Source organism: Brachyhypopomus gauderio, chromosome 3 (assembly GCF_052324685.1).
Source record: "Brachyhypopomus gauderio isolate BG-103 chromosome 3, BGAUD_0.2, whole genome shotgun sequence".
NCBI lineage: Eukaryota > Metazoa > Chordata > Actinopteri > Gymnotiformes > Hypopomidae > Brachyhypopomus > Brachyhypopomus gauderio.
Window position 1 is genome coordinate 7,010,863 of NC_135213.1, and position 26,243 is coordinate 7,037,105.

At 42.9% G+C, this 26,243-nt stretch overlaps 2 protein-coding genes across 4 annotated transcripts; both read left to right on the forward strand.

The window, feature by feature from the left end:
* Positions 1–3,666: 3,666 nt before the first annotated feature.
* On the forward strand, positions 3,667–21,484 carry me2 (malic enzyme 2, NAD(+)-dependent, mitochondrial). 2 transcript variants are annotated; one of them, XM_076999182.1, is made up of 15 exons: positions 3,667–3,825; positions 5,115–5,238; positions 5,979–6,112; positions 6,468–6,617; positions 6,800–6,875; positions 7,552–7,713; positions 8,355–8,568; positions 9,292–9,389; positions 10,665–10,778; positions 12,328–12,439; positions 13,534–13,676; positions 13,824–13,926; positions 15,678–15,748; positions 19,740–19,838; positions 20,143–21,484. In XM_076999182.1, exons 2-15 carry the CDS (start codon positions 5,131–5,133, stop codon positions 20,302–20,304), a joined length of 1,746 nt encoding a protein of 581 aa, XP_076855297.1. In that variant the 5' UTR covers positions 3,667–3,825; positions 5,115–5,130; the 3' UTR covers positions 20,305–21,484. The 2 variants fall into 2 exon arrangements, 1 of the variants encoding a protein (XP_076855297.1); XR_013129915.1 differs by lacking the exons at positions 13,824–13,926; positions 20,143–21,484.
* A 364-nt stretch (positions 21,485–21,848) lies between these two features.
* On the forward strand, positions 21,849–24,990 carry elac1 (elaC ribonuclease Z 1). 2 transcript variants are annotated; one of them, XM_076999184.1, is made up of 4 exons: positions 21,849–22,210; positions 22,768–23,244; positions 23,769–23,884; positions 24,459–24,990. In XM_076999184.1, the coding sequence occupies exons 1-4, from the start codon at positions 22,054–22,056 to the stop codon at positions 24,654–24,656; spliced, it is 948 nt and encodes a 315-aa protein (XP_076855299.1). In that variant the 5' UTR covers positions 21,849–22,053; the 3' UTR covers positions 24,657–24,990. The 2 variants fall into 2 exon arrangements, with proteins under 2 accessions (XP_076855299.1, XP_076855298.1); XM_076999183.1 differs by lacking the exon at positions 24,459–24,990 and having other exon boundaries at positions 21,852–22,210; positions 23,769–24,386.
* Positions 24,991–26,243: the final 1,253 nt, after the last annotated feature.

Sequence of the window (26,243 nt, forward strand, 5' to 3'; positions counted from 1 at the left end):
ATAATAACTTGCCATGTGCCCTTGAGCATCAATGACATCTCATGAAGTTCACAAGTTGTCTTATTGTCTGCTGTGTCATGGCATACCACTCTTCTTGAAGGCCGGCCCTCAGGTCATTGAGGATCTGGGCTACAGAGTTATGAACCTCTACAAGGCAACTCAGGTGATCTTGCAGGTTTTCTATGGGATTCAGGTCTGGAGAAAGTGCAGGCCACTCCATTTGAGGAACCACAGTCTCCAGCAGCCGTTCCCTAATGACGCAACCTCAATGAGCTGGAGTGTTGTCGTCCATGAAGATGAAATTAGGCCTGTGTTGTTCAGTTTTTTGGCAGCGCGGTGGCTTGGTGGTTAGCACGTTTGCCTCTTAGCACTGGGGTCTTGGGTTCAAGTCCCTATCTGAGTGGAGTTTCCATGTTCTCCCTGTGTTTGCGTGGGTTTCCTCCGGGATCTCCAGTTTCCTCCCACAGTCCAAAAACATGGAGGTTAGGTAAATTGGCAGTCCCAGACAAATTCTCCCTGAGTGTGTGTCTGTCTCTCTCACTGTTCAATAAAAACAAGTTGTTGTCTGAGTGTGTGTGCATGTATGCCCAGTGGTGGATGGTGCTCCATCACTAGGGTTTGTCCTCTCTCCCCTTCCTGCACCCCATTCAGTCCCCCAGGGGGCTGTGGATCCCGGTAGAGAGTACGCTGTGTGCAATTGGCTGCCTGATTGTGTGATTGGTTGTCTGAGACTTGTAGCTGTGTTAACAATTGTAAAGTGCCTTGGGTATCCTGAAAGGCACTATATAAATTGAAACATTCATTCATTCATACAGAGGCACAATGACTGGATTGATGATGTTATTCAAGTAGTGTGGGCTTGTCACAAAGTGTAGGGCAGTTCTGTATTGATCAGACACACCTGCCCACATTGTAACACCACCACCATCTGGTCACAACATTGGCTGATACATAGTTCTCTCTTTGACGTCTCTAACATTGTTTCTGCTCAGTGTGAATCGATTTTCATCAGTGAACATTACTGAGGCCCACTGGGCCCTCACCCAGCGTTAATGCTCCCATGCCGACTGTGCCTGGTGGTGTGGTCAGGTAGAGTACATTTTAGGTTCATCCTGAAACTTCACTGAAAGCCAAATATCCATACATTTTATGAGTAGTGTATGTATATATATATATATATATATATATATATATATATATATATATATATATATATATATATATATATATATATATACATAAACACACACACACACACACACACACACACACACACATACCACCCCCCCCTGCCCGACACACACATACTACCCAATACACACACATACCTCCCCGACACACACATACATACACACTGTTGCAGCAAGGCCCTCCTCCTCCTTGACTCCTCCCATGGGTGTGTGTGTGTGTTTATAATCCAGTATTCGCTTGTGTATGTAATCCAGTTATCATTTATGTATGTTTAATTTACAGTCCAGTTATCGTTCATGTATGTTTAATTTATATTCCAGTTATCATTTGTGTATGCTTTATTTTCTTGTTTGTTTTCTTTGCTTATGTTACTCTTGTGACATGGCAGAAGCAGCAGGAGGCGGTAACGGTGTTGTGAAGACTTTATTGTCCATAACCAGCAAAAGACCAAATGCCAGGCAAAAGTAAAGGCGCTGTGACAGACTCACAGCAGAACTCGCAGGTCAGGCTCGTGGAATACGCAGCACTGGATGACGGGACCTGTAGGCTTATATAGGGAGGAAAAGAATGTGAGGAATGTGAGGACTGCAGGGAATGTGAGACAGGTGTGCTGCATCAGTATTCGGGTGACTGTGGTTGAGGGAGTGGTGTATAGGGGGTGTGTCTGGGAGTGGGCGTCTCCCCTGAGCCTAGCGTGGCAACTTTGTACTTGCAATTAAAATTAAATCCCTCCTGCACTTGCAGTCTCTTGTGCCGTCATCCTGGTGTTATAGGACTAGTTCACTGAAAATAAAGCTATTCTACTTCTTCCACTAACAACTAAGAATACCCCTAATGCTCTGTTGGTTAGATAACAAAGCTTTTCGGAATGGATATAACCGTAAAGCTCTCCTGAATGGATAATCCTAAAGATCTCCTGGATGGAGGGTTGGTTCGCACTCCAACGCCTACTGCTAAACTAAACTGAACTGAACAACTGAACTAATCTGAACAGAACTAAACCGAACAACTAAACTAAATTGAACTTAACTGAACTAAACTGAACTCTACTGAACTGCAAAACATTTCCAAACTATCTGAGCTCTTCTAAAGAGTTTTTCTTCCCTGTTATAATGCTGTACTTAATTTTAATTTAGCTTATTTTATTATGTAGACATTAATATTAAACTTCAGGTACTGTGGTGTTGGACTGAAAAGAGTCCAAAGACATTTTTTTGCTGATGAATAACTCAACTCTTACTGGAGTGATCACACACATCATACACATAATAGGATTGGAGCTAAAGAGGAATGTGGGCAGAGAAATGACAAAACAGGACTGGAGATGTTCCGTCTCCCCCTCACCACTTTCACAGTCACAACACGGTCCTCTCTGGGCACGCAGGATTGTTTATATATTCCCGTTTCTATGGCTAGATTGGGTCACTGAGCCCATACTTGAGAATCTGTCTCTGCTGTGGCTCTCGGTCTGCTTTGGGTTTAAATGCTTTATACTGTATTGTCTTTGGATTACTGAAATCAAGATGGAGCCAAATTGTAGTTGTCTCTTATGAATGGAGATTGATTCATATGTCCTTCATGTATTCATTGGTGTTTGTCTTTAAGTATTTGGGCTTAGGGTTTACCCTAACCCACCTAGTGTAGTTGTGTTGAATTCCATACAACACAACAGGCACAGTGACACTACCATCACTTCATTTTAATTTTTGTCAATTTTGTAAATGTTTTTCTGATTACACAGAAAGCCCTTTTCCTCTACATTCACTCCCAGATCAAAGTTTCCTGAGGTGCTGATTTCCAACCCAAGGTGATCATAATGTAATACGTTCTCTAGGGTGGTGTTTCCTAGAGTGAAAAGATGCCTGTTTTCCCGATATTTGCTTTAGTCTGGAAGATTATAGTTTTGGTTTTGTCCAGACTGACTTACAGAACTGCTCCATCAGGTCCAGCTAGACCAGCTTTATTTTGCATGTATTATTCAAATATATATATTTGAATATGTCATATATTTGACCTCTTACACCATAATTGAAAGTTTGATAAAGTAGTCTGTGAGTCCCTGTGCAGGTGAAGAGAGCTGTTCTCTTGTGATCAAGTTTGTTTTCTATATTTCTCTCTCTCTCTCTCTGTATATATATATATATATATATCAAATATGTATATATATATATATATATATATATATATATATATATATATATATATATATATATATATATATATATATATATATATATATATATAGTATATAATAATATATGTATATAAACATATATCCCCAACAAAGTCCTGCTGTGGTCGGTAAAACAAATGGAATTCTAGTTCTCAAGCACAAAGATCTACAACTTATGAAACTAATATAAGCAGACATGAGACATCACAGAAGTCTTGTGTTACACCAATCTTGAATGTTTTGATAATACATTAGGTCGGTAATGTGCGCACTGCGCGTCTTGAGACGGGATTACGGTAGCGCCCCTCCAGGCACCACATCCGACTTGCGCACAACCACTAACGGGTGTGACGACGGCGTTTCCTTGCTTGCAAATATTTAGACATTTTCACTGAAAATTTGTATTAATCATGGTGCTCGGTAGCAGTATTGTGTAGACAGAGGACATTCGTTACGTAAAGGTAAGCCTGAAATGTTTGCTGAATGTGAAAAACATGGTGTTATTTCCAGAAAAATGCTGCGTTATTCCCAGAAACTAGTGTTAGACAGTCGCTGGTCTCAGGCATTAAGTAGGTTTAGGTTCATTAAGTAGGCTTAGGTTAAGTAGGTTTAGGTTCATTAAGTAGGCTTAGGTTAATTAGGTTAAGTTGGTTTAGGTTCATCAAGTGGTTTAGGTTATTAGCTACCCAGCTCGTTTGGGAACATGTACTATCACCACAAACCTGCTGACCGTAAATCCGAAGCATATTTTCCGACTTCCGACTTTCCAGTTCCGACTGTAATTTCACGAACTATCTGTCTAAACAGTTTTAAAATGTCAGTGAAGCAACAACACAACAGTACAGTTTAAATTGATCCACAATTTATATAACGCAAGACACCGTTGTCCGTTACACCGCCGTGTCCGTTATGATCCTCAAATAGCTCGCGTGTCACTTTTAAAAACTTATAGGTCACGTGAGGAAACCTGAAGCGGTTGCTGTAGACAAGAATGTTCAATAGGACGAGTGTGGAGAGAAATGGAGACCGGCTGTAATAGAGTTCAGTAGTATTGCCTAAACGCAGAGCGTAGACTCATCCTTCACTGGAGTCTTGATCTTTAAGATGAGTCTTAAAAAGAAGCTGTTGAATGCTTCTTTAAACATGCCCCTTGAGGTGGACACACTGCTCTTTAACATGGACACGCAGTCTTTTATGTGGACACATATGTCTTTTATCTAGACACATACATCTTTTGTGAGGACACACATCCCTCTTATTGGAGACTTTGCCCTTTTCTAACAGCAGTAATAAAATCACTGCTGGAGAAGTGAGAAGCCATCAGGGAGTGGTTGAGACAGGCTTATGGCAATTACTGTGTTTGTGGGTAGTACACGTTTGTACAGAATACATGGTAAAACAGTTTCACAACCAGATGTTCAAGTAAATAAAGAGTTGTAATCAAAGGAGAGTTGGTGTGTGAATATGAGTGTGAAATATGTGGTCTTAATTAGGAGTATGGTTGAGTATAGTGTCCGGTGTGTTTGTGTAACATTTGTGTAAAAGGTGTGAGTGTAACAGTGTTGTGTATTTTTCATTCAGGTGTGTGTGTGTGTAACAGTAGCCTAACAGTAACAGTGTTGTGTTCCTCTCATACAGGTGTGTATGTGTACCAGTGTTATATTCTTCTCATTCAGGGGTGTGTGTGTAACAGCGTTGTGTTCCTCTCATACAGGTGTGTGTGTAACAGTGTTGTGTTCTTCTTGTGCAGGTGTGTACGAGTAGCTATGTTGTCCAGGCTTCGTGCGTGTGTGCGGCCAGGTGTGAGTGTTTGTCGCTGGGCTCACACAAAAGAGAAAGGCAAGGCATTAATGCTCAACCCTCACACAAACAAGGTAAGACCAGACATACACCCACACCCTCAAACAAGCTAAACACACACTTAAAAACCCTCCTATTATGTGCATCCTTTTCAAACAGCCGTACTGTTTAGGGTCACTTTAAACTAGTCATTTCAACTGATACTTATGACATAAGTCATAAATAAACCAGGAGATTATATCCAAGATCTCCTAATCATCACATCCATTATTTCATCTTCATCATTTCCATCACCTTCTCTTCAGCATATTCATCACCTCTTTATCACCTCCAACCGCTCATCATTGCCTCCATTACCACATCACCTCTGACACGTCCAATACTTCATCTTTATCAACACATCCATCTTCTCATCACCTCATTTTCATTGGCTCTATTACCTCATCACCTCATCTTCACCACATCTAGGGTTAGGGTTGAGGTTGGGGTTGGGGTTGGCCCTAACTCTAACCTTAACCCTAACTCTGCCAAGCATGAACAGGTCCACTCCAGGGTTTGATCTGCTCCAGGGTTTGTTCCTCAGGCTGTTTCTCATACTGGCAAATATAAGCTTTTATTATTATTAAGTGTGTGTGTATTTTATGGCTTGAATTGGATAATAAATATAACTTTAAAAAAGACACATGTACAAAAACGAAATGTATGCACATCTTGTAGCTGTACCACTGGTATTAGAAATGAACCAATTTGTTTTGAAAATGAAAATAATAGTAGTTTTATTGATTGTTCTTATTGATTGTTTATGTGTATACAGGGCATGGCCTTTACTCTGAAAGAGCGACAGATTCTAGGACTCCAAGGTTTACTGCCTCCCAAGATCGAGACTCAGGATATCCAGGCAATGCGTTTCCAGAGGAACCTGAGGAAGATGTCAGACCCGCTGCAGAAGTATTACCCCAGTGTTTCTGATTTACCCCAATGTTTCTGATTTACCCACTCTACCTACCTCACTGCACCCACAGTACGGCAACCCATGTAGGATTGCGTTGGGATTAGGGCTGGGCTATACGTTAGGGTTAGGACAATGAAGACAAGCTTATGTTATAATGTAGCCACCCATTAAACAACTACTGTGGGATTATCCATTAAACAACTACTGTGGGATTATCCATTAAACAACTATGGTGGGCTTACCCATTAAACAGCGCTGCTGTTTAATTTTGTTGATATTTTTTTTCACAAAATTGTTAGGAATGTGGCGAGTGGTGTGTTTGTGTAGGGTCTGACTTGTAGGTTTACACAGGTACATCTACCTGATGGGGATTCAGGAGCGTAATGAGCGCTTGTTCTATCGGGTTCTCATGGAGGATATCGAAGCACTGATGCCCATCGTGTACACACCTACTGTGGGTCTGGCATGTACGCAGTATGGACACATATTTCGTCGGCCTAAGTGAGTCGTCTCTGCAGCTGTACCCATCAGACAGTAACTCTAACCCATATAACTAGCAGTATTTCACCTCCTAACACTAATACTCAGGCTAAACGAGTATTTGGAATGGTGAGAGACTTTTATGTGGGAGTATTTGGAATAGTGAGAAACTTTTATGTCAGAGTTATGTCTGTGTTCTGTAGGGGCCTGTTTATCTCCATCATGGACCGAGGCCACATACACTCCATCCTGGACAACTGGCCTGAAACCAATGTGAAGGTACAAATCTTCACACACACACACACACACACAGGTAATGAACTGTTTAGATACAGCAGGTGTGGATTACGCATATCTGTGTACTCTATCTTGTTGTGTCCTTCATTCCTTCATCTGATTTAAATGTACACACACATTTGAATGTACTTGTGTATTGTATGTGTGTGTATGAATTTGTGTGCATTGTGCATGTACATACATGTGTATGTATGTACATTGTATTTACATATGTGTAGACATACTGTATGTACATGTATGTATGTGTTTGTGTGTGTATTGTATGTACATTTGTGAATAATGTATGTATGTGTATGTTTGTATATGCATATGTGCATGTGTATTACATGTACATATGCTTGTATGTGTGTGTGTGCGCACTGCAGGCAGTGGTTGTGAAGGATAGCAAGCTGATCTTGGGTGTGGGTGGCCTGTGTGTGTTGTTTGTACATATGTGAGTATTGTATGTATATGTACACGTGTATTGTATATTCATGTGTGTGCATTGTATGTACATCTGTATGTTTTATATACATGTATGTGTGTGTCTTGTATGTATGCGTGTATTTCCATATATTGTGTGTTTGTGTGTATACACTCACTGATAGCTGGTGCTATTCCTCCTACTGATCCAGGGTGTGTGTGTGTGTGTGTGTGTGTGTGTGTGTGCGTGCTGTAGGCTGTGGTGGTGACTGATGGTGAGCGGATCCTGGGTCTGGGTGACCTGGGTGTGTATGGAATGGGGATTCCTGTGGGGAAGCTCTGTCTCTACACAGCCTGCGCTGGGATCAGACCAGAGAGTTGCCTTCCTGTCTGCATTGATGTAGGCACAGACAATGAGGTCTGTGTACACACTTACACATACAAGTAGACACACACACACAATGAACATAAGCATTCACAGTCTCAAAACATACTTTATTGTAATCACCTAGCTTGTACCTGCATTAACTTGTCAGTAAGTGAGCAATCACAGCTTGTAGACATCTTATGGAATCATGCACATTTGTCGTACCTCAGACCCCCAGTTTCTAACCATTGGATTAGGGTTAGGGTTAAGATTAAGGCAATGTACTGTTCTCAGCATAACACGAGGAGTTAAGGATAATGCATTACCCTAACCCTAACCATAGGAACACAGTTAGGGTTATGGTAATGTACTGTTCTCTACATGGCACTAGGGTTAATGCATTACCTTAACCCTGCCCTTGTGATGACTGAGATGAGCACTATTCTCATGATGACTGAGATGAGCACTATTCTCATGATGACTGAGATGAGCACTATTCTCATGATGACTTTTGGGGTACCATGATTAATTGATGTATTTGATTAATATTCATGACCAAATTGGGCACCAGTGGATTTGTTTATTGAGTGGTTGGTGATGTTATCGAGTGAAGTGTTCATACTGACTGAATGCTTTGATGTGCTGGAATTACCGTGTGTCCATGCATGTATGTGTGTCTTCCCTTCCTGCAGACGTTACTTAGAGATCCGTTCTACATGGGTCTTTACCAGAGGCGGGACCGCTCCCAGTGCTATGATGAACTGATTGATGAATTCATGGAGGCTGTGGTGGATAAATATGGGCAAGACACACTTATCCAGTTTGAAGACTTTGGCAACCATAACGCTTTCCGCTTCCTCAAGAAGTACCGGGAGAAATACTGTACCTTCAACGACGACATACAGGGTGAGAGTCAGGAACACCCAGTGAAACAAAGCTGTGTGTGTGTGTGTGTGCGTGCGTGTTTGTTTAGCTTCTCTGGTGTTCGTTGTCTCCTGCAACGCCAGTCATAGTATTTGATATAAAATTTGATTTAAAGTATTTAATTGGAAAATGTTCTTACTTTATATATATTTTACATTATTTCTTACTTGTCCTATAATTAGTTCTCCAAAGGTCTTTCTTCAGAGGTCCAGTTTAGTTTGGAAGCCACCATTTTGAGTAACATACATCACCACACACTTTCGGCAATACGGAAGGCATGAGCAGAAGGCATGCAGCTAGCAATTGTGTTAAAATTCTTTAATCAAGTTAAATAGTTTACATCATTAATCAGGTTTAATCATTTACAATAGTAATAAGCTTAAATAATTTTCATGAATTGTCAGGTTAAATCATTTACATGAGTAATCACGTAATTTGTTTAAAGCTTTTCAACGAATCATTTGGCCAAGTTGTTTAACAGAGTACTCTACGAGTAATCTATGTGATCTATGAGTAATCTGTTTATGAGAATAAGTTTATTAATCTGCCCTTCTGCAGCTGAACTGCTGTTTATTTGGTGCAGCTGACTGGGAGAGAGCAGATATATCACTGCTCTATGATATCGGGTGAAGTCTGTCAAAAATAACCAGTCTGTCTCTCTCTCTGGAGTAACACATCCATCTGTGTGCTTGTGTGTGTGTGTAGGCACTGCTGCAGTAGCTCTAGCTGGGTTGCTAGCAGCAAGGCGTGTGGTGGGAAAACCAATCACTGAACACAGAGTTCTGTTTCTGGGAGCAGGAGAGGTATAAACATAGACACAATACAACACACACTCATGCACACATACAAATGCTGGCACACACAAACTCACCCTAAAATCAGATTAAGACCAATCACTTGAGATGTATGTGTCTGTATGTGTATAAACAGAATATTTTGGACAAAGGTTGAGAAGTCCTTCATCAGCTATACGAGCAAAGTGCTTCTGAAGTCATAAGAGGAGGAACCATTTTATACATGGATAAAGTTTATACTTAATTCAGTTTATTCAAGGGGTTCTAAACATGTATGAGTTTAGATTAAAGGCCAGTTCTTTATTTTTAGTTTTTTTACTTATGTCATTAATGTAATGGCCATAAGTTAGGGTTTGGGTTAAAAAGGCCTTGCCATTGGAAACCACAAGCCCTTAATTTGGTGGTCTGACAAAAATTCAGTAAAGCTTTAAGCTGATCACATCTCTTCATTTCTCCAATATAAAGCTGAATATGTCTCTTGCAAATGATACAGTAAATACTTCCTGGAGTAACGCAGGAGGAGGAATAGATGAGAAGTGATTCCTTTGTGTCTATTGCTCTACTGGATTACTGCTAATAAATGTACATGTAACAAAATACCACAGTTATTATCTGAATGGTAATTTATTTCCTTCCTGACAAGCATGCCTTTTGTTTTCATCTCGTAAGAGATTAGCAGAGGATCTTTAAAAGGGGATGTGGTCTCTGCATCATGCTGGAGGATCCTGAAGTGTTTCAGTATGATATTAGCCATTGTTTTATTAGTAGGATGATAAGTCAGCCCCAGAGGAATTCTGGTCGTCTTAACAGCAGATTCTGTATAGGTGCACTCTCTGAACAGATAAAACAAGTAAAGGCATCACCTATGACTGTGGAAAATATTCACATATTTCCATATTTCTGTGGAGGAGGTTTTGATTCTCACATCAAATGCAATGTAAAAGTGTTAGTGGCTGTTGGTATGGGATGGAGTTTTTCCTGGCTGTAGAAAGCAACAAATATTTGTATTTAAACAAGACCAGCCAAGATGTGTACTGTGTTCCATAGTGGAACGGGATTCAGGATTTAAAGTTATTTTTCTAAAATAAACTAGTTCCACATCCTAGAAATTCAGAATTTCTTTGCTTGTACAGCAAAACCATTTTTATACATTTTGGATGACGGTTTTGTTTTTATTCATATGTTTGAGTTAAAATATTATTCTGTAAAATATTAGTTGATGTAAATCTAAAATATTAACCCTTGACCCTAACCTGTTGGGTTTAAATTATTACCTCACTTCAGGCTGCTCTTGGTATCGCAAACCTTATCGTCATGGCAATGATGGAGGATGGCATGTCTCAGGCAGATGCGAGAAAAAAGATCTGGATGTTTGATAAGTATGGCCTGCTGGAAAAGGTGAGAATATGTGGGTGTGTTCACAGGGGTGTGTTATACAGGTGTGTGTGGGGCTTTGCAAATGGGTGTGTTTATACAGTTGTGTGTGGGGGTTGTGCACAGGGGTGTGTTTGTATGGGTGTGTGCATCTTACAGAGAAATGTGTGGTCTTGATTAGAAGTGCATAGTCTATCGTCAGATAAATGCAAAATCAAGATTACCTGCTCGCCTTCACCCAGGTGGTCTTTCCCATCAAGCACTGGTGTTCTACCAGGGGCCTGGGGGCTTGAGGCCTTCGTGGTGTCTTGGCTGTCTCCTTCACCTTCCATATCTGTTCCAGCTCTTCTCTCAGCTCTTGGTGTTTCTCAGGCTTTTCGCGTTCCTTGTTCCTGATGTTGCTGTCGCAGGATCGCTACATATATCACTTTGGCTCTATTTTGCTGTTTGTCCATCACTACCAGTCCTCTGGGGCATCCAGTCATTCATGGTAACAGCTAACCAACCAGACAAGTAGGCTACTTGCCTGAAGATATACAAGAACAGTAAAAGCCAGGAGAATAAACAGGATGTTCTCCTGTGAGCAAACCAAAGTGTGCTGTTAGTGGAAGGGTAACACCATGGGAACAGACCCACCAGAGCTGGAGACTGTTAGTGGAAGGGTAACACCATGAGAACAGACCCACCAGAGCTGGAAACTGTTAGTGGAAGGGTAACACCATGGGAACAGACCCACCAGAGCTGGAGACTGTTAGTGGAAGGGTAACACCATGGGAACAGACCCACCAGAGCTGGAGACTGTTAGTGGAAGGGTAACACCATGGGAACAGACCCACCAGAGCTGGAGACTGTTAGTGGAAGGGTAACACCATGAGAACAGACCCACCAGAGCTGGAGACTGTTAGTGGAAGGGTAACACCATGGGAACAGACCCACCAGAGCTGGAGACTGTTAGTGGAAGGGTAACACCATGAGAACAGACCCACCAGAGCTGGAGACTGTTAGTGGAAGGGTAACACCATGAGAACAGACCCACCAGAGCTGGAAACTGAACAAAATTGTAAAAGTATATTGGAGAAGTAGACACCACACAACACCAACACATAGTGGTTACTGAACCTGAGAACAGACCACAGAAACCTCCCTGAACAAGACTAGTAATCATCTCACTAGCAGTTGTCCAGGGTCTCAGATAGGAAGAGCTGAACAGCTCCAGGTCCTGACACGGTCCATGCCTACTTACTTATTAAGCAAAGTCTGTGGTGTTGGTAATTGTGGAGTTTTGGAGCAGTGTTGATTCGGTTGTGCTGGTGACTGGAGTTTTGGAGCAGTGTTGCTTCAGTGGTGTTGGTGACTGTGGAGTTTTAGTACAGTGTTGATTCAGTGGCTTCCAGTATATCTGCAGCAGTTCAAAGCAAACAATGTGACTTCATAACTTCACACTTGAGGAAGGTTAGAAAATAAAGTGTGTATGTGTGTATGTGTGTATGTGTGTATGTGTGTATGTGTGTGTGTGTGTGTGTGTGTGTGTGTGTGTGTGTGTGTGTGTGTGTGTGTGTGTGTGTGTGTGTAGGGTAGATTCCAGTCAACAGACAGTAATCAGGAGGCCTTTGTGCACCCCAGTCCAGGTGAAGTTAAAAGTTTCTTGGATGCTGTAAATGTCATCAAACCCACAGCCATTATTGGTGAGTTACACCAACTGATCTCTGTTTCAGTATTACATTTCATTTTTTTTTCATGTTTCTCGAGATATATTTCAAGTTATTGTTATATATTATTATACACAGTGTGTCCTGTCACCATATCTTAGGTTATTATTGTACATGTTGTTATACACAGTGTATCATCATATGTTAGGTCACTACTGTATGTTACAATACATGATTTCATGTCATCATACATTAGGTCACTTTACTGTACATTATATTATTTGAGTCGCCTTTATAGCAGTAGCTTATCTACACTATCACCCTCACTATGATACCCCTGGAGATGCCGTTCAACTGAAGGGAAATGGACGTGCTTCTCCCGAGGCCTCTGAATATTTCTAGTGACGAATGGAAGGATCTCTGCTCACTGGCTTTAAGGCTAAATCAAAAACCTGGCAGACTATTTTGATACTAAACCTTTTGTCTCATACGTGGTAGAGGCCACCATTTTATTCAGAAAAATACATCTAAAATTAGACATATACCTAAAATTAGAAAATGGCTTTTCTTTCAAGATACAGAGAGATTTATTCATATGCTTTGGTATCATCACAAGTGGACCCTTGTTATGCACAAGTGGACTCTTATGTTTCGTGCCTTAGTCCAGGAGCTATGACATGGCTTTAACTGGTAAACATTCAGTAGTATTGCAAATGCAAAGCACTTTGTAAGTCGCTCTGGATAAGAGTGTCTGCTAAATGCCATAAATGTAAATGTATTGAGTAGTTCACTCAGGTTCTTACTACGACATAAAGAATGGGACTTATAACCACAGTATAACCACATCATTGTATTAGTGGCTGGAAACCTTTAGAGTAAATAATGTTTTCTGATGTACCAAAACATATTTCTGGGTTATTAGTGCTTCACTGAAGTCCACTGTAATGGGCTTCATATTCCCCATACGGTGTGGGTCCCTTTTTCAGCCCGGGAGTTTCATGCCCAAATCCGGCATGCATCTCCATCAGGAATCCTCCCGAATCTCCCGATTAGCCACTGCAGCTCTGGTCATGTTCCATCATGTTAGTGTGCATGCTGGTCAGGATTGCTGCTCTTACCTGGATGTGCAGGTGTGGCGGGTGCTGGCCGTCTCTTCACTCATGATGTCATCAAAGCGATGGGGAGCTTCAATGAGCGTCCAATCATCTTTGCTCTGAGTAATCCCACAGCTAAGGCAGAGTGCACAGCAGAGGACGCCTATGGCCTTACACAGGTACATGCACGCACGCACACACACACACAAACACAAACACCATACAGAGGACACATGTGGCCTTACACACGTACACATACACACACACACCGTAGTGTGGGTGTATTTTCAATAGGTGTGTGTATATGAATGTGCGTGCTTCTTCAGGGTCGGTGTTTGTTTGCCAGTGGAAGTCCATTTGGTCCTGTGACTCTGGAAGATGGTAGTATCCTCATCCCTGGCCAGGGCAACAATGCCTACATATTCCCAGGTTAGCACATTATACAGACCACACAGTACCCCATCCGCGCCACAGTACGCCACACGCGCCACAGTACGCCACACGCGCCACAGTACGCCACACGCGCCACAGTACGCCACACGCGCCACAGTACGCCACACGTGCCACAGTACCCCATACGCGCCACAGTACCCCATACACACCACACGCGCCACAGTACGCCACACGCGCCACAGTACGCCACACGCGCCACAGTACGCGCAGCACAGTACGCCATACGCGCCACAGTACGCCATACGCGCCACAGTACGCCATACGCGCCACAGTACGCCACACGCGCCACAGTACGCGCAGCACAGTACGCGCAGCACAGTACGCGCAGCACAGTACGCGCAGCACAGTACGCCACATGCGCCACAGTACGCCACACGCGCCACAGTACACCACAGTACGCCACACGCGCCACAGTACGCAGCACAGTACGCCACACGCGCCACAGTACACCACACGCGCCACAGTACACCACAGTACGCCACACGCGCCACAGTACGCAGCACAGTACGCCACACGCGCCACAGTACGCCACACGCGCCACAGTACGCCACACGCGCCACAGTACGCCATACGCAGCACAGTACGCCATAGGCGCCACAGTACACCATACACGCCATAGTACACCATACACACCACACGGGCCACAGTACGCCACACACACCACACGCGCCACAGTACGCCATACACACCACGCGTGCCACAGTACGCCACACACACACACAACATGCGCCACAGTATGCCACACGCGCCACAGTATGCCACACGCGTCACAGTATGCCACAGTACGCCACACGCGCCACAGTACGCCACACGCGCCACAGTACGCCACACGCGCCACAGTACGCCACACGCACCACAGTACGCCACACGCGCCACAGTACGCCACACGCGCCACAGTACACCACACGCGCCACAGTACACCATATGCGCCACAGTACACCATACACACCACGTGTGCCACAGTATGCCATACGCGCCACAGTACGCCATACACACTAAACTACATTGTACACACTGTATTATAATATTCAGATTTAGACCACTTTATTTACCCCAAAGGGCAGTTCTTTTTGGCAATCTGCCTGGACAAAGCAAACAAACCAGACATGAAGACACACATATACACACTGTATTATAATGCATTATACACACTATACTATATTATACACACTGTATTATAATGCATTATACACACTATACTATATTATACATGTATTCTCTCTCATACACACATACACAGCAGAGGAAAGGAACAGTAGCCATATCCCCAAGTTAGGACTGCAAGCTTGGGGAAAACTTAGTTTTGAACTTAGTACGCCATGTTTCACAGAAGGTTCAGTGCTGGGGTTACGACTGGCTCCTGTAGCTCTAACCTGTTTTAAGAGAAGAGTACACAGCGGCTAGAACAGTCTCTCTATTACATTGACATTCCTGTTGCTCAGGTTATCATTCAACATCTTGTTTCTCTAGTTATAAAACACTACTATAGTGATGTTACTATAGCAGCTGTACCTCGGTGCGAGGGTTGCATGTACCAGTATATGCTTAGCTACATGTGTAAGATTATTTACAACCTGTTATGTCTGACATTGCAGTTATATTAGAATGATTGCCACATGGAGTAGGCCTGAAACACATTGTGTGTGTGTGTGTGTGTGTGTGTGTGTGTGTGTGTGTGTGTGTGTGTGTGTGTGTGTGTGTGTGTGTGTGTGTGTGTGTGTGTGCAGGGGTGGCTCTAGCTGTTATACTCAGTGGAGTCAGACACATCAGTGATACAGTTTTCCTTGAAGCTGCTAAGGTAATTGCATCTTAATTAACTCCATTTTGTGTGTGTGTGTGTGTGTGTGGTTTGTGCTTTTGAGTGTGTGTGCACATGTGTAGGATAGTGTTGCCACCTGTCCCGGTTTTCACGTACCTGTCCCGGTTTTCCCGGGCTGTCCCGGTTTGTCTTCTTTTTAACATTCGGTCCTGGCAAAAAAACTAGGTTAGTTCAAACCATGATTCAGACTGTTCCTGCACACTTTAAATCTGTTTTTTTTTTTTTTTCTCTCGCTGTGTCCATTTTAAACCCCTCCGGCTCCGGTAACGTTTTACGCCCCCCCCGCTCAACAACTTGCGTTCGCCGCCACCCCCCTCCCCCCGTCAACAGATTACACTTGCTACCCTGTGTCAGTATGACAGTGTCCTTGTATTTTGTCAGACCTAGGTGGCAACCCTAGTGTAGGATTTTGATTTAGCATAACTGACAAAACCCCTAACTGTCTACTATACCCCCTAGTCGACTATGAACATCATAGTCAAATGTACCATTCTAACTGCATGGGAGTGCCCAAGGATGCTGCTAAGCATTAGTTGTTACATGAAATGTCTTTGTTTTTGTTATATATAGCCTTTTGTGAAATAAAACCATCCTAATTTCTGTTTGTAAATATTTTTAAATGATGTGTGCGCATTAACAATAGGCATCTTCCTTACTACACATTAATAAATCACACCCTGCAGTTGCACAATCCAAATGAGCGGAGCTGAACACGCCACAGGTTCGGTAGCATTTACAGAGATTATAATGGCTACTAAAAAAGCTTCAAAAGTGTGGGAGTATTTTGAAAAAGATAAAGATGAATCAAACAAAGTAAAGTGCAAGTTGTGTCATCAACGTCTTTCATTTCACACGACAACAACCATTGTTGGCATACCATTTAAAACACGTAAGGCGAAAAAAAAAAAACAGTTCAGTCATTCCGGTCGTGTTTTGTCGTCTCGTCACCGTGCGTCTTGGCATCTTGGCAAGTAGGCCTATAAACATTGCTTTTTAAACCCCGTTACTTGAACCTTTACTTCAAATTTTTTTTTTTGCTGTTTTGTGGCAGTATTTTATTTAAAATATTTTTGACATTTTGCACAGTGCCTGTCTGATGTTCTCTAACGTTATAAATAAATAAATAATAAATAATAGCTGAATAAAGCCAACCTACCATGTTTATTCATTTATCTGAGTGTTTTAGGTTTTCACTTTGAAGTGGAAAAAAGTCCTGAATGAGAACGGGATCCTGTTTAAGCTGCTATCTATCTATCTATCTATCTATCTATCTATCTATCTATCTATCTATCTATCTATCTATATATATATATATATATATATATATATATATATATATATATATATATATATATATATATATATATATATAACCCCGATTCTACTATTAGTCGGCTAAAGGGAAAATCTGACGAATCAGATTCGACTATGAAAATGCTTAGTTGAATACACCTCTAGCTATTATATAACCATCATTAGATTTCAGCTATATGCTAACTAAAAATAAAAACAGTTAAGATCACAGTTAATTAAATATTTAATGAAATATGCAGCTTGTTGCAACAAACAATTATTAAAATAAGGATAAGGCACTGGCTTAAACAAAATTTATATATTAAAAAATTTTTTAGGTTTTTCTTTCTTTCATTTGTCTCTGGCATCAAACTTAGCTGCATGTAAATCAAATTACCTGAAACTAAGGAATTATTCACAAACAAAGTTTTGGTCTTACTGACGTTACAGAAAACACATGAATGTGTGCAAAGGCTAATGAAACAAATCGCCATCGCTAATGTTAACTCTTGCAGCTATCAAGATGAGTAAGTACTAAGTTATCGCTCTGTTTACGCTAGTTTTAGCAGCTAACTAGCAATTTAGATTACCGAGATGATGGTCCCTCTTCATCATTGTCACAATCAGCCACAACATGCTTCAGGTGCTCGTGCATCGCGGTTATGCTGCTGTGGAAGGCAAGTTCTGCCTTGCAGATATTGCATTGCACGTGTTTCGGAACCCAACTACGGAACTCACGTTCCCAACTATGGAACCCAACTACGTGGGATCACGTTTGAGTTCCGTAGCCAGGTAGCCGTGATACCAGAGCCTGTCTGTATAACGTCATGGGATGTCATCCACTGCCTACACTGGTTTCCACTACTGCGCATGTGTGTCAAGGACAGAAAGGCAGACGCAGCAGTGGAGACTGCCGCATCAGTTTGGAGAGAAAAAAGTAAAAAACAAACAAACAAAACTATTTTTATAGTCGACATAATCATGACTAGTCGACTAATCATGGCAGCCCTACTGTCTACAGGTCCTTCTCAAAAAATTAGCACATTGTGATAAAGTTCATTCTTTTCCATAATGTAATGATAAAAATTTAACTTTCATGTATTTTAGATTAATTGCACACCAACTGAAATATTTCAGGTCTTTTATTGTTTTAATACTGATGATTTTGGCATACAGCTCATGAAAACGCAAAATTCCTATCTCACAAAATTAGCATATCATGAAAAGGTTCTCTAAATTAGCTAATAACCTAATCATCTGAATCAACAAATTAACTCTAAACACCTAAACAAGATTCCTGAGGCTTTAAAAAACTCCCAGCCTGGTTCATTGGGTAAGACTGCCGACCTGACTGCTGTCCAGAAGGCCATCACTGACACCCTCAAGCAAGAGGGTAAGACACAAAGAAATTTCTGAACGAATAGGCTGTTCCCAGAGTGCTGCATCAAGGCACCTCAGTGGCAAGTCTGTGGGAAGGAAAAAGTGTGGCAGAAAACACTGCACAACGAGAAGAGGTGAGCGGACCCTGAGGAAGACTGTGGAGAAGGCCCGATTCCAGACCTTGGGGGTCCTGCGGAAGCAGTGGACTGAGTCTGGAGTAGAAACATCCAGAGCCACCGTGCACAGGCGTGTGCAGGAAAGCCTACAAGTGCCACATTTCCCAGGTCAAGCCGCTTTTGAACCAGAAACAGCGGCAGAATCGCCTGACCTGGGCTACAAAGAAGCAGCACTGCAAATTTTGCGTGTCATTGGGAAATCAAGGTGCCAGAGTCTGGAGGAAGACTGGGGAGAAGGAAATGCCAAAATGCATGAAGTCCAGTGTCAAGTACCCACAGTCAGTGATGGTCTGGGGTGCCATGTCAGCTGCTGGTTTTGGTCCACTGTGTTTTATCAAGGCCAGGGTCAATGCAGCTAGCTATCAGGAGATTTTGGAGCACTTCATGCTTCCATCTGCTGAAAAGCTTTATGGAGATGAAGATTTCATTTTTCAGCACGACCTGGCCAAAACCACTGGTAAATGGTTTACTGACCATGGTATTACTTTGCTCAATTGGCCTGCCAACTCTCCTGACCTCAACCCCATAGAGAATCTGTGGGATATTGTGAAGAGAAAGTGGAGATACGCAAGACCCAACACCCTGGATGAGCTTGGCCGCTATCGAAGCATCCTGGGCCTCCATAACAGCAGTGCCACAGGCTGATTGCCTCCATGCCACGCCGCATTGAAGCAGTCATTTCTGCAAAAGGATTCCCAACCAAGAGTGCATAACTGAACATAATTATTTGAAGGTTGACTTTTTTTGTATTAAAAACACTTTTCTATTATTAGTCGGATGAAATATGCGAATTTTTTTAGATAGGGATTTTTGTTTTTTCTTTACTTTGTTGCCAAAATCATCAATATTAAACCAATAAAAGGCTTGAACTATGTCAGTTGTGTGTAATGAATCTAAAATATATGAAAGTCTAATGTTTATCAGTACATTATATAAAATAATGAACTTTATCACAATATGCTAATTTTTTTTAGAAGGACCTGTATATACAGTATAAACTAATATATTGGAACTATTCACAAAATAAAACTATTCAAGTACTATGCTGAATTTCGTGTGTGTGTGTGTGTGTGTGTGTGTGTGTGTGTGTGTGTGTGTGTGTGTGTGTGTGTGTTTTAAAGACTCTTGCAGACCAGCTGACCGATGAGGAGTTGAGTCAAGGGCGACTGTACCCCCCACTCTCAAACATTAGAGAGGTTTCCCTGCAACTGGCTGTGAAGGTAAGCAAGGTTAGGAATGTGTGTTAAGGTTAGTGTGTGTGTTAGGGTTAGTCTGTGTGCTTTCATATGCATAAATCTAAATGTGTTTGTCAAGTGGATCTCTATTAAAATGTTTACAATCATGTACACCTTTTATTGTCATAATTTGTCATAACTTTTTCCTCTGGTGTGTGTGTGTGTGTGTGTGTGTGTGTGTGTGTGTGTGTGTGTGTGTGTGTGTGTGTGTGTGTGTGTGTGTGTGTGTGTGTGTGTGTGTGTGTGTGTGTGTGTGTGTGTGTGTGTGTGTGTGTGTGTGTGTGTGAAGGTGGTAGAATATGTGTATTTGAAGGGAATGGCGTTCCGGTACCCGGAGCCCCTGGATAAAGAAGCCTACGTGCGGTCGAGGGTGTGGGACACCACCTACCATTCCTTCCTGCCAGACACCTATGACTGGTCTGGAGTGTCCCACAGTCCCCTAGTGGACTAAGTCTTAGTCCTAGTCCCAACCTACTGGACCAGACCTGGTAGCAGTCTGGCCCAGTTCTAGTCCTGTTCTAACTGGACCAGACCTGGTAGCAGTCTGGCCCAGTTCTAGTCCTGCATTTAGAAAGAACAAACCACACAGACACAACACTCCCCTTTTCTAGTGATTTTTCTTTTTCAAACTTGAGTCATTTTATATTCCATTGTAATGAATCAGAGTATTTATTTCATTTATTTTCTATTAATACAGTGTAGAGTTGATTTATCTTGAGCACTCCAGAAATCCAATCCTATGTTCAGTAAATGCAGAGAGAGGCTGTAGAAACCTGAAGTTCATGGTGTATTGTCTCTGCAGAGTCAGAAATGTGTCCCTATGGCAGTGAGAATGAGAGCAGATATCGGTTACAATAGTGCTGCGTCATCTCTCACACCTTCAGGGAGCTTAGACGTCACATACATAGAAGGAGAAGTGGCTTCGAGTTCAGCGTGAGAATCCCCGGGTTGATTGAGAAAATACCCTGGTTTCTCACTTGGCACAAAACAATATGACACAACTGAAATGATTGAAACACTCCCTGGTCACTGGACATGCTCAGATACAGACGGGCCACATGCTGATCTAACAGTAAACCGGGTCTTTGTGAAAACATGACTAGTGTTCATTGCTCCATTGTGGAGCATAGCATACCTCACATGACAGTGACATCAGTGTAAAACACCTAAATTGGACAGTTTTGGTTTATTCCTCATGATCATTTAAAATATGCTATGCTAAGGGCATTTGTGAGTTTTCTTGCTTCAAGCACATGTGACAAAGGAGGTGTAACCTGCAGTGGAACAATCACCTACACAACACCTGCAGAGTAATGATCACCTACACAGCACCTGCAGAGTAATGATCACCTACACAGCACCTGCAGAGTAATGATCACCTACACAGCACCTGCAGCGTAACGATCACCTACACAACACCTGCAGAGTAATGATCAACTACACAGCGCCTGCAGGAATGATTATGTACACAGGGCATGCAGCCACTCCGATTGTAACAATTTGTTCTGTGCTGTTTGAGCTTTTGATCCTTTACCAGTAGCTGTTACGATTATTAATGATTGTTATGCAGTGTTGTCTTTCAAATCACCTCATGTGCTGGTCCATGTGCAGAATAAAACCTTTTGGCGATATATCAGTGTTTTATTATTTTTTTAAGATGATGTTTTCACAGAATGGTTTGTATGCACATGATCAATCTTTATAATCTTAAATAGGCATATATGTTCCAAACACTGGTACTATTTTAAACAGGGTCAGGTTTTCGTCTATAACTAGAACTATAAATATGGACTTTTACTAGCAGGCCACCCAATGGAGGATGGGTTGCCTTTTGAGTCTTGGTCTTCACAAGGTTTCTTCCTAATCCCCCTGGGTAGGGTTTCCTTGCCATTGTGCCCCAAGGCTTGCTCATTACGGATCTGGACCCATGCTATTGTAAGGTTGCTTTGTGACAACATGTGTTGTGAAAAGCGCTATATAAATAAAGTTGACTTTGACTTTTAACTATTTTGTGAGATTCAGCATCGCACATGTCCTGTAAAAACTCGTGTTTCAGACATGATTAGTCAAACAACGATACATTGATTTGTTTCACCGTAGACCACTGACTGCGGGAAGAAGTGAAAGGAAGCGCCGCCGATGTTGTTTCAGTATCGGTGTTCCCTCTAAACGCTGGTGGACATTGTACATTATCCTACAAATGTCTATGGATATAACTTTCCTTGGAACCGGGTCGGCGTATCCGTCTCCACACCGCGGGGCTTCAGCCCTGGTGCTCAGGACGGAGGGCGAGTGTTGGCTCTTCGACTGCGGGGAGGGCACCCAGACCCAGCTCATGAAGAGTGCCATCAGAGCTAGTGAGTCTAAATGTGCTGTACAGATGAATGGAGGTGTCTTTAGGTACTTATATGCATAAGGGAATTAATTACAACTGAGAAGTCATTTCTGCATTACGTTTAATTTACGTTATTATATTTTTGTTAATTTAGACCGAAGACGGATTTTCAGCGTGTTGTGTACTAAAACGTCCCTTTCTAGGATTTGAGATGAGGCTCTGAACAGTTATTGATTCGCCAATCCTTCCTGCTTTAATCGACTATTGCTTAATCGAGACTGGCGTGGCATGTTCCGCTACCATTGAAGTCATGGGGCAATATGACGATATTATCCAGTTCGCCGCTTATTGGCATGGGCGGCGCGTTTAGCTAGAACATTTGCATTGTTCTAAATATGATTATAACGATGATGGGCAGTCAGGTATATCACAGTCACAGTTTATGGAAGGCGTCTAACCACAGTCTACTGCATATGATTTGGTATTTTTTTTTTATTAACGAATGCAATTTAATGTTTTAATGAATGGTCATATTTTATTGTGTAATGGAGAAAAAACTCACAATTTTTTCCTCCCCAGGTAAGATCACCAAAGTTTTTATATCTCATCTCCACGGTGATCACTTCTTTGGTCTGCCAGGACTACTGTGCACATTGAGTTTGAGCTGTTCTCCCCATGGTGACCAGGAGGGGCCGCATATAGAGGTATATGGTCCACAGGGCCTGAGGAACTTCCTGCGTGTAGCACTGCAGATCTCCAGGTCCGACCTGCTGCTCACGTATGCTGTACATGAGCTGGAGCCAAGCAGAGAGCAAAGTCCCTGCACTGGACATCTTGACCCTGCGCTGACCACCAGCAGCCCACAGCTCCACCCACAGGAGCGGCCTGGCAGGACCGTGCACCTGGACCCAGACTCTGACTGCTACAGCCTTGTACATGACCAGCGGTTTGTGGTCCAGGCGTTCCAGCTCTACCACAGAGTGCCTTCATTTGGGTTTGCAGTACAGGAGCGAGAGAGGCCAGGCCGTCTGAAAGTGGAGTTACTGAAAGAGCTAGGTAACTAGACTTAAAGCTGTGTTTCTGACAGAGATAGGTAACCAGACTAAAGCTGTGTTATTGACAGAGCTAGGTAACCAGACTAAAGTTGTGTTACGACTAAAGTTGTGTTACTGACAGAGCTAGGTAAGCAGACTAAGGTTGTGTTACTGACAGAGCTAGGTAACCGGACTAAAGCTGTGTTTCTGACAGAGCTAGGTAACCGGACTAAGGTTGTGTTACTGAAAGAGCTAGGTAACCAGACTAAAGCTGTGTTACTGACAGAGCTAGGTAACCAGACTAAAGTTGTGTTACGACTAAAGTTGTGTTACTGACAGAGCTAGGTAACTAGACTAAAGTTGTGTTACTGACAGAGCTATGTAACCAGACTAAAGCTGTGTTACTGACAGAGCTAGGTAACCAGACTAAAGTTGTGTTACTGACAGAGCTATGTAACCAGACTAAAGCTGTGTTGATTGGTTAAAGGGCCTGGGTAACATGAGGTGTGCTGATTGGTGTGATAACCCTGTTGCTCTGTCCTGCAGGGGTGAATCCAGGACCCCTGTATGGCCGTCTGAAGAACGGCCAGAGCGTCACACTTGACAGTGGCCGTTTGTTGCGTCCAGAAGAGGTGCTGGAGCCGGCGGTGCGCGGCAGGAAGGTGTGTGTGTTTGGGGACTGCAGTGCACTGGTGGGGGAGGGGGGCAGAAGAGCATGTGAGGGGGCAGATGTGATGGTACACGAGGCCACGCTGGAGGACGGGCAGCAGGAGAAGGCTGTAGAACATGGACACAGCACTCCCAGCATGGCAGCAGCAGTGGCACTGGCCTGTGGAGCCCGCACCCTGGTGCTTCATCACTTCAGCCAGCGCTACAGACCAGCGGGGGACCAGCAGGAGCAGGAGAGCGGTGCAGTAGGGGACCAGCAGGGTGGTGGAGGAGCCCCCATCAGCCAGCTGAAGGTGCAGGCAGAACAGGCTCTTCAAGGCTCATGCACACGTGTCATTCTGGCTGAGGACTTCCTCACTGTTCCAGTGGTGCGCCAGGAGCGACACACCCAGCCTGGAAAAAACAGTTAACACTGTGTGTTTGTGTTTGTGTGTGTGTGTGTTATTATTCAATTCAAACAAATTGTTTTAATATAGCAAAATATTAAAGATTTTTCCAATTATGTAGTTTTGAAATTTTTTGTGTCATTCTTGCTGAGCTACTGTTGGTTCTGTTGCTCCTGTCAAGAGGATAAACAGGAGGTGGCATCAGAAGAGGATAATCAGGAGGTGGCATCAGAAGAGGATAATCAGGAGGTGGCATCAGAAGAGGATAAACAGGAGGTGGGCATCAGAAGAGGATAAACAGGAGGTGGCATCAGAAGAGGATAAACAGGAGGTGGCATCAGAAGAGGATAAACAGGAGGTGACCATCAGAAGAGGATAAACAGGAGGTGACCATCAGAAGAGGATAATCAGGAGGTGGGCATCAGAAGAGGATAATCAGGAGGTGGCATCAGAAGAGGATAATCAGGAGGTGGGCATCAGAAGAGGATAAACAGGAGGTGACCATCAGAAGAGGATAAACAGGAGGTGACCATCAGAAGAGGATAAACAGGAGGTGACCATCAGAAGAGGATAAACAGGAGGTGGCATCAGAAGAGGATAAACAGGAGGTGACCATCAGAAGAGGATAATCAGGAGGTGGCATCAGAAGAGGATAAACAGGAGGTGACCATCAGAAGAGGATAAACAGGAGGTGGCATCAGAAGAGGATAAACAGGAGGTGACCATCAGAAGCAGAAGAAGGCAGTCAGCACTAAAGTCTGAGATGGGGCAGGTCAGAGTGAATGAGGGGTCATGGTGACGGGGCAGGTCATATTGAAAAAACACAGACGCAGATACAATCACACACACATACACTTACACATGCAGATACAATCACTGATGCAGATACAATCATATACGAATATACACTTACTGACGGAGATACACTTACAAATACAATAACAGACACATACACACAGATACAATCACAGATGCAGATACACTTATAGACAGATACAATCACAGATGCAGATACACGTATAGACAAATACACTCACAGACACACTTACAGATGCAGACAGTAACTGATAGTTACACTGGGATCATTGTCATTGCAGTCCATTCAGGTTACTCAAGATGTCCAGGTCTTCCAGGATGGCACCTCCATATGTGCTGTCACAAAAAGGTTTGTTGTGTCCAGCAACACAGTCTCCAGAGTGTGGATGAGATATCAGGACACAGGCTGTTACACAAGGAGAGCTGGATAGGGCAGTTCACACACACACACACACACACACACACGCACCATTATCTTCTAACACGATGAAGCTCCATGAGCATTTGTCAGAGACCAGGTCTTCCATTGGCAGGTTCTCCACTTGTGTCCTGTTCTCTTTACAGACGAGAACATGGTCTGGAGATGGAGATGGTCAAGAACATTTTTCTGCATGCAACATTATACAACATGATCAGTGTGGTGGTGGGACAGTGATGGTCTGGGGAAGCATGTCCTTGGAGGGTTGCACAGACCTACACATCATAGTCAACAGTACCCTGACTGAATGTTACATACCAGGATGAAATCCTCAGAGCCACTGTAAGACCTTACACTGATACAGTGGAGCTTGAGTTCCTCCTGGTGCAGGACACTGCCCAGCTTCATCTGGCTAGAGTGTAGACAGCTCCTGGATGACAAAAGTACCACTGATCACCAGTCCTGAATCCACCTCTGGAATATTATGCATCCTATGCTGCCTGAGTTCAGGAGCTCACAGAAGCCCTGTTCCAGGTCTGGGAAGAGATCCCACAGAACACCATCCTCTGTCTCATCAGTAGCCCAGACGTTGTTGGGAGTGTATACAAGCATGTAGAGGCCATACATACCACTGAGTCCCAATATGACCTGTGGAAATTGGATCAACCTGTGATTAATTTTTTACTTTGATATTTGGTGTTTTGAATCTAGGATTTATGATGTTGCTTTCAA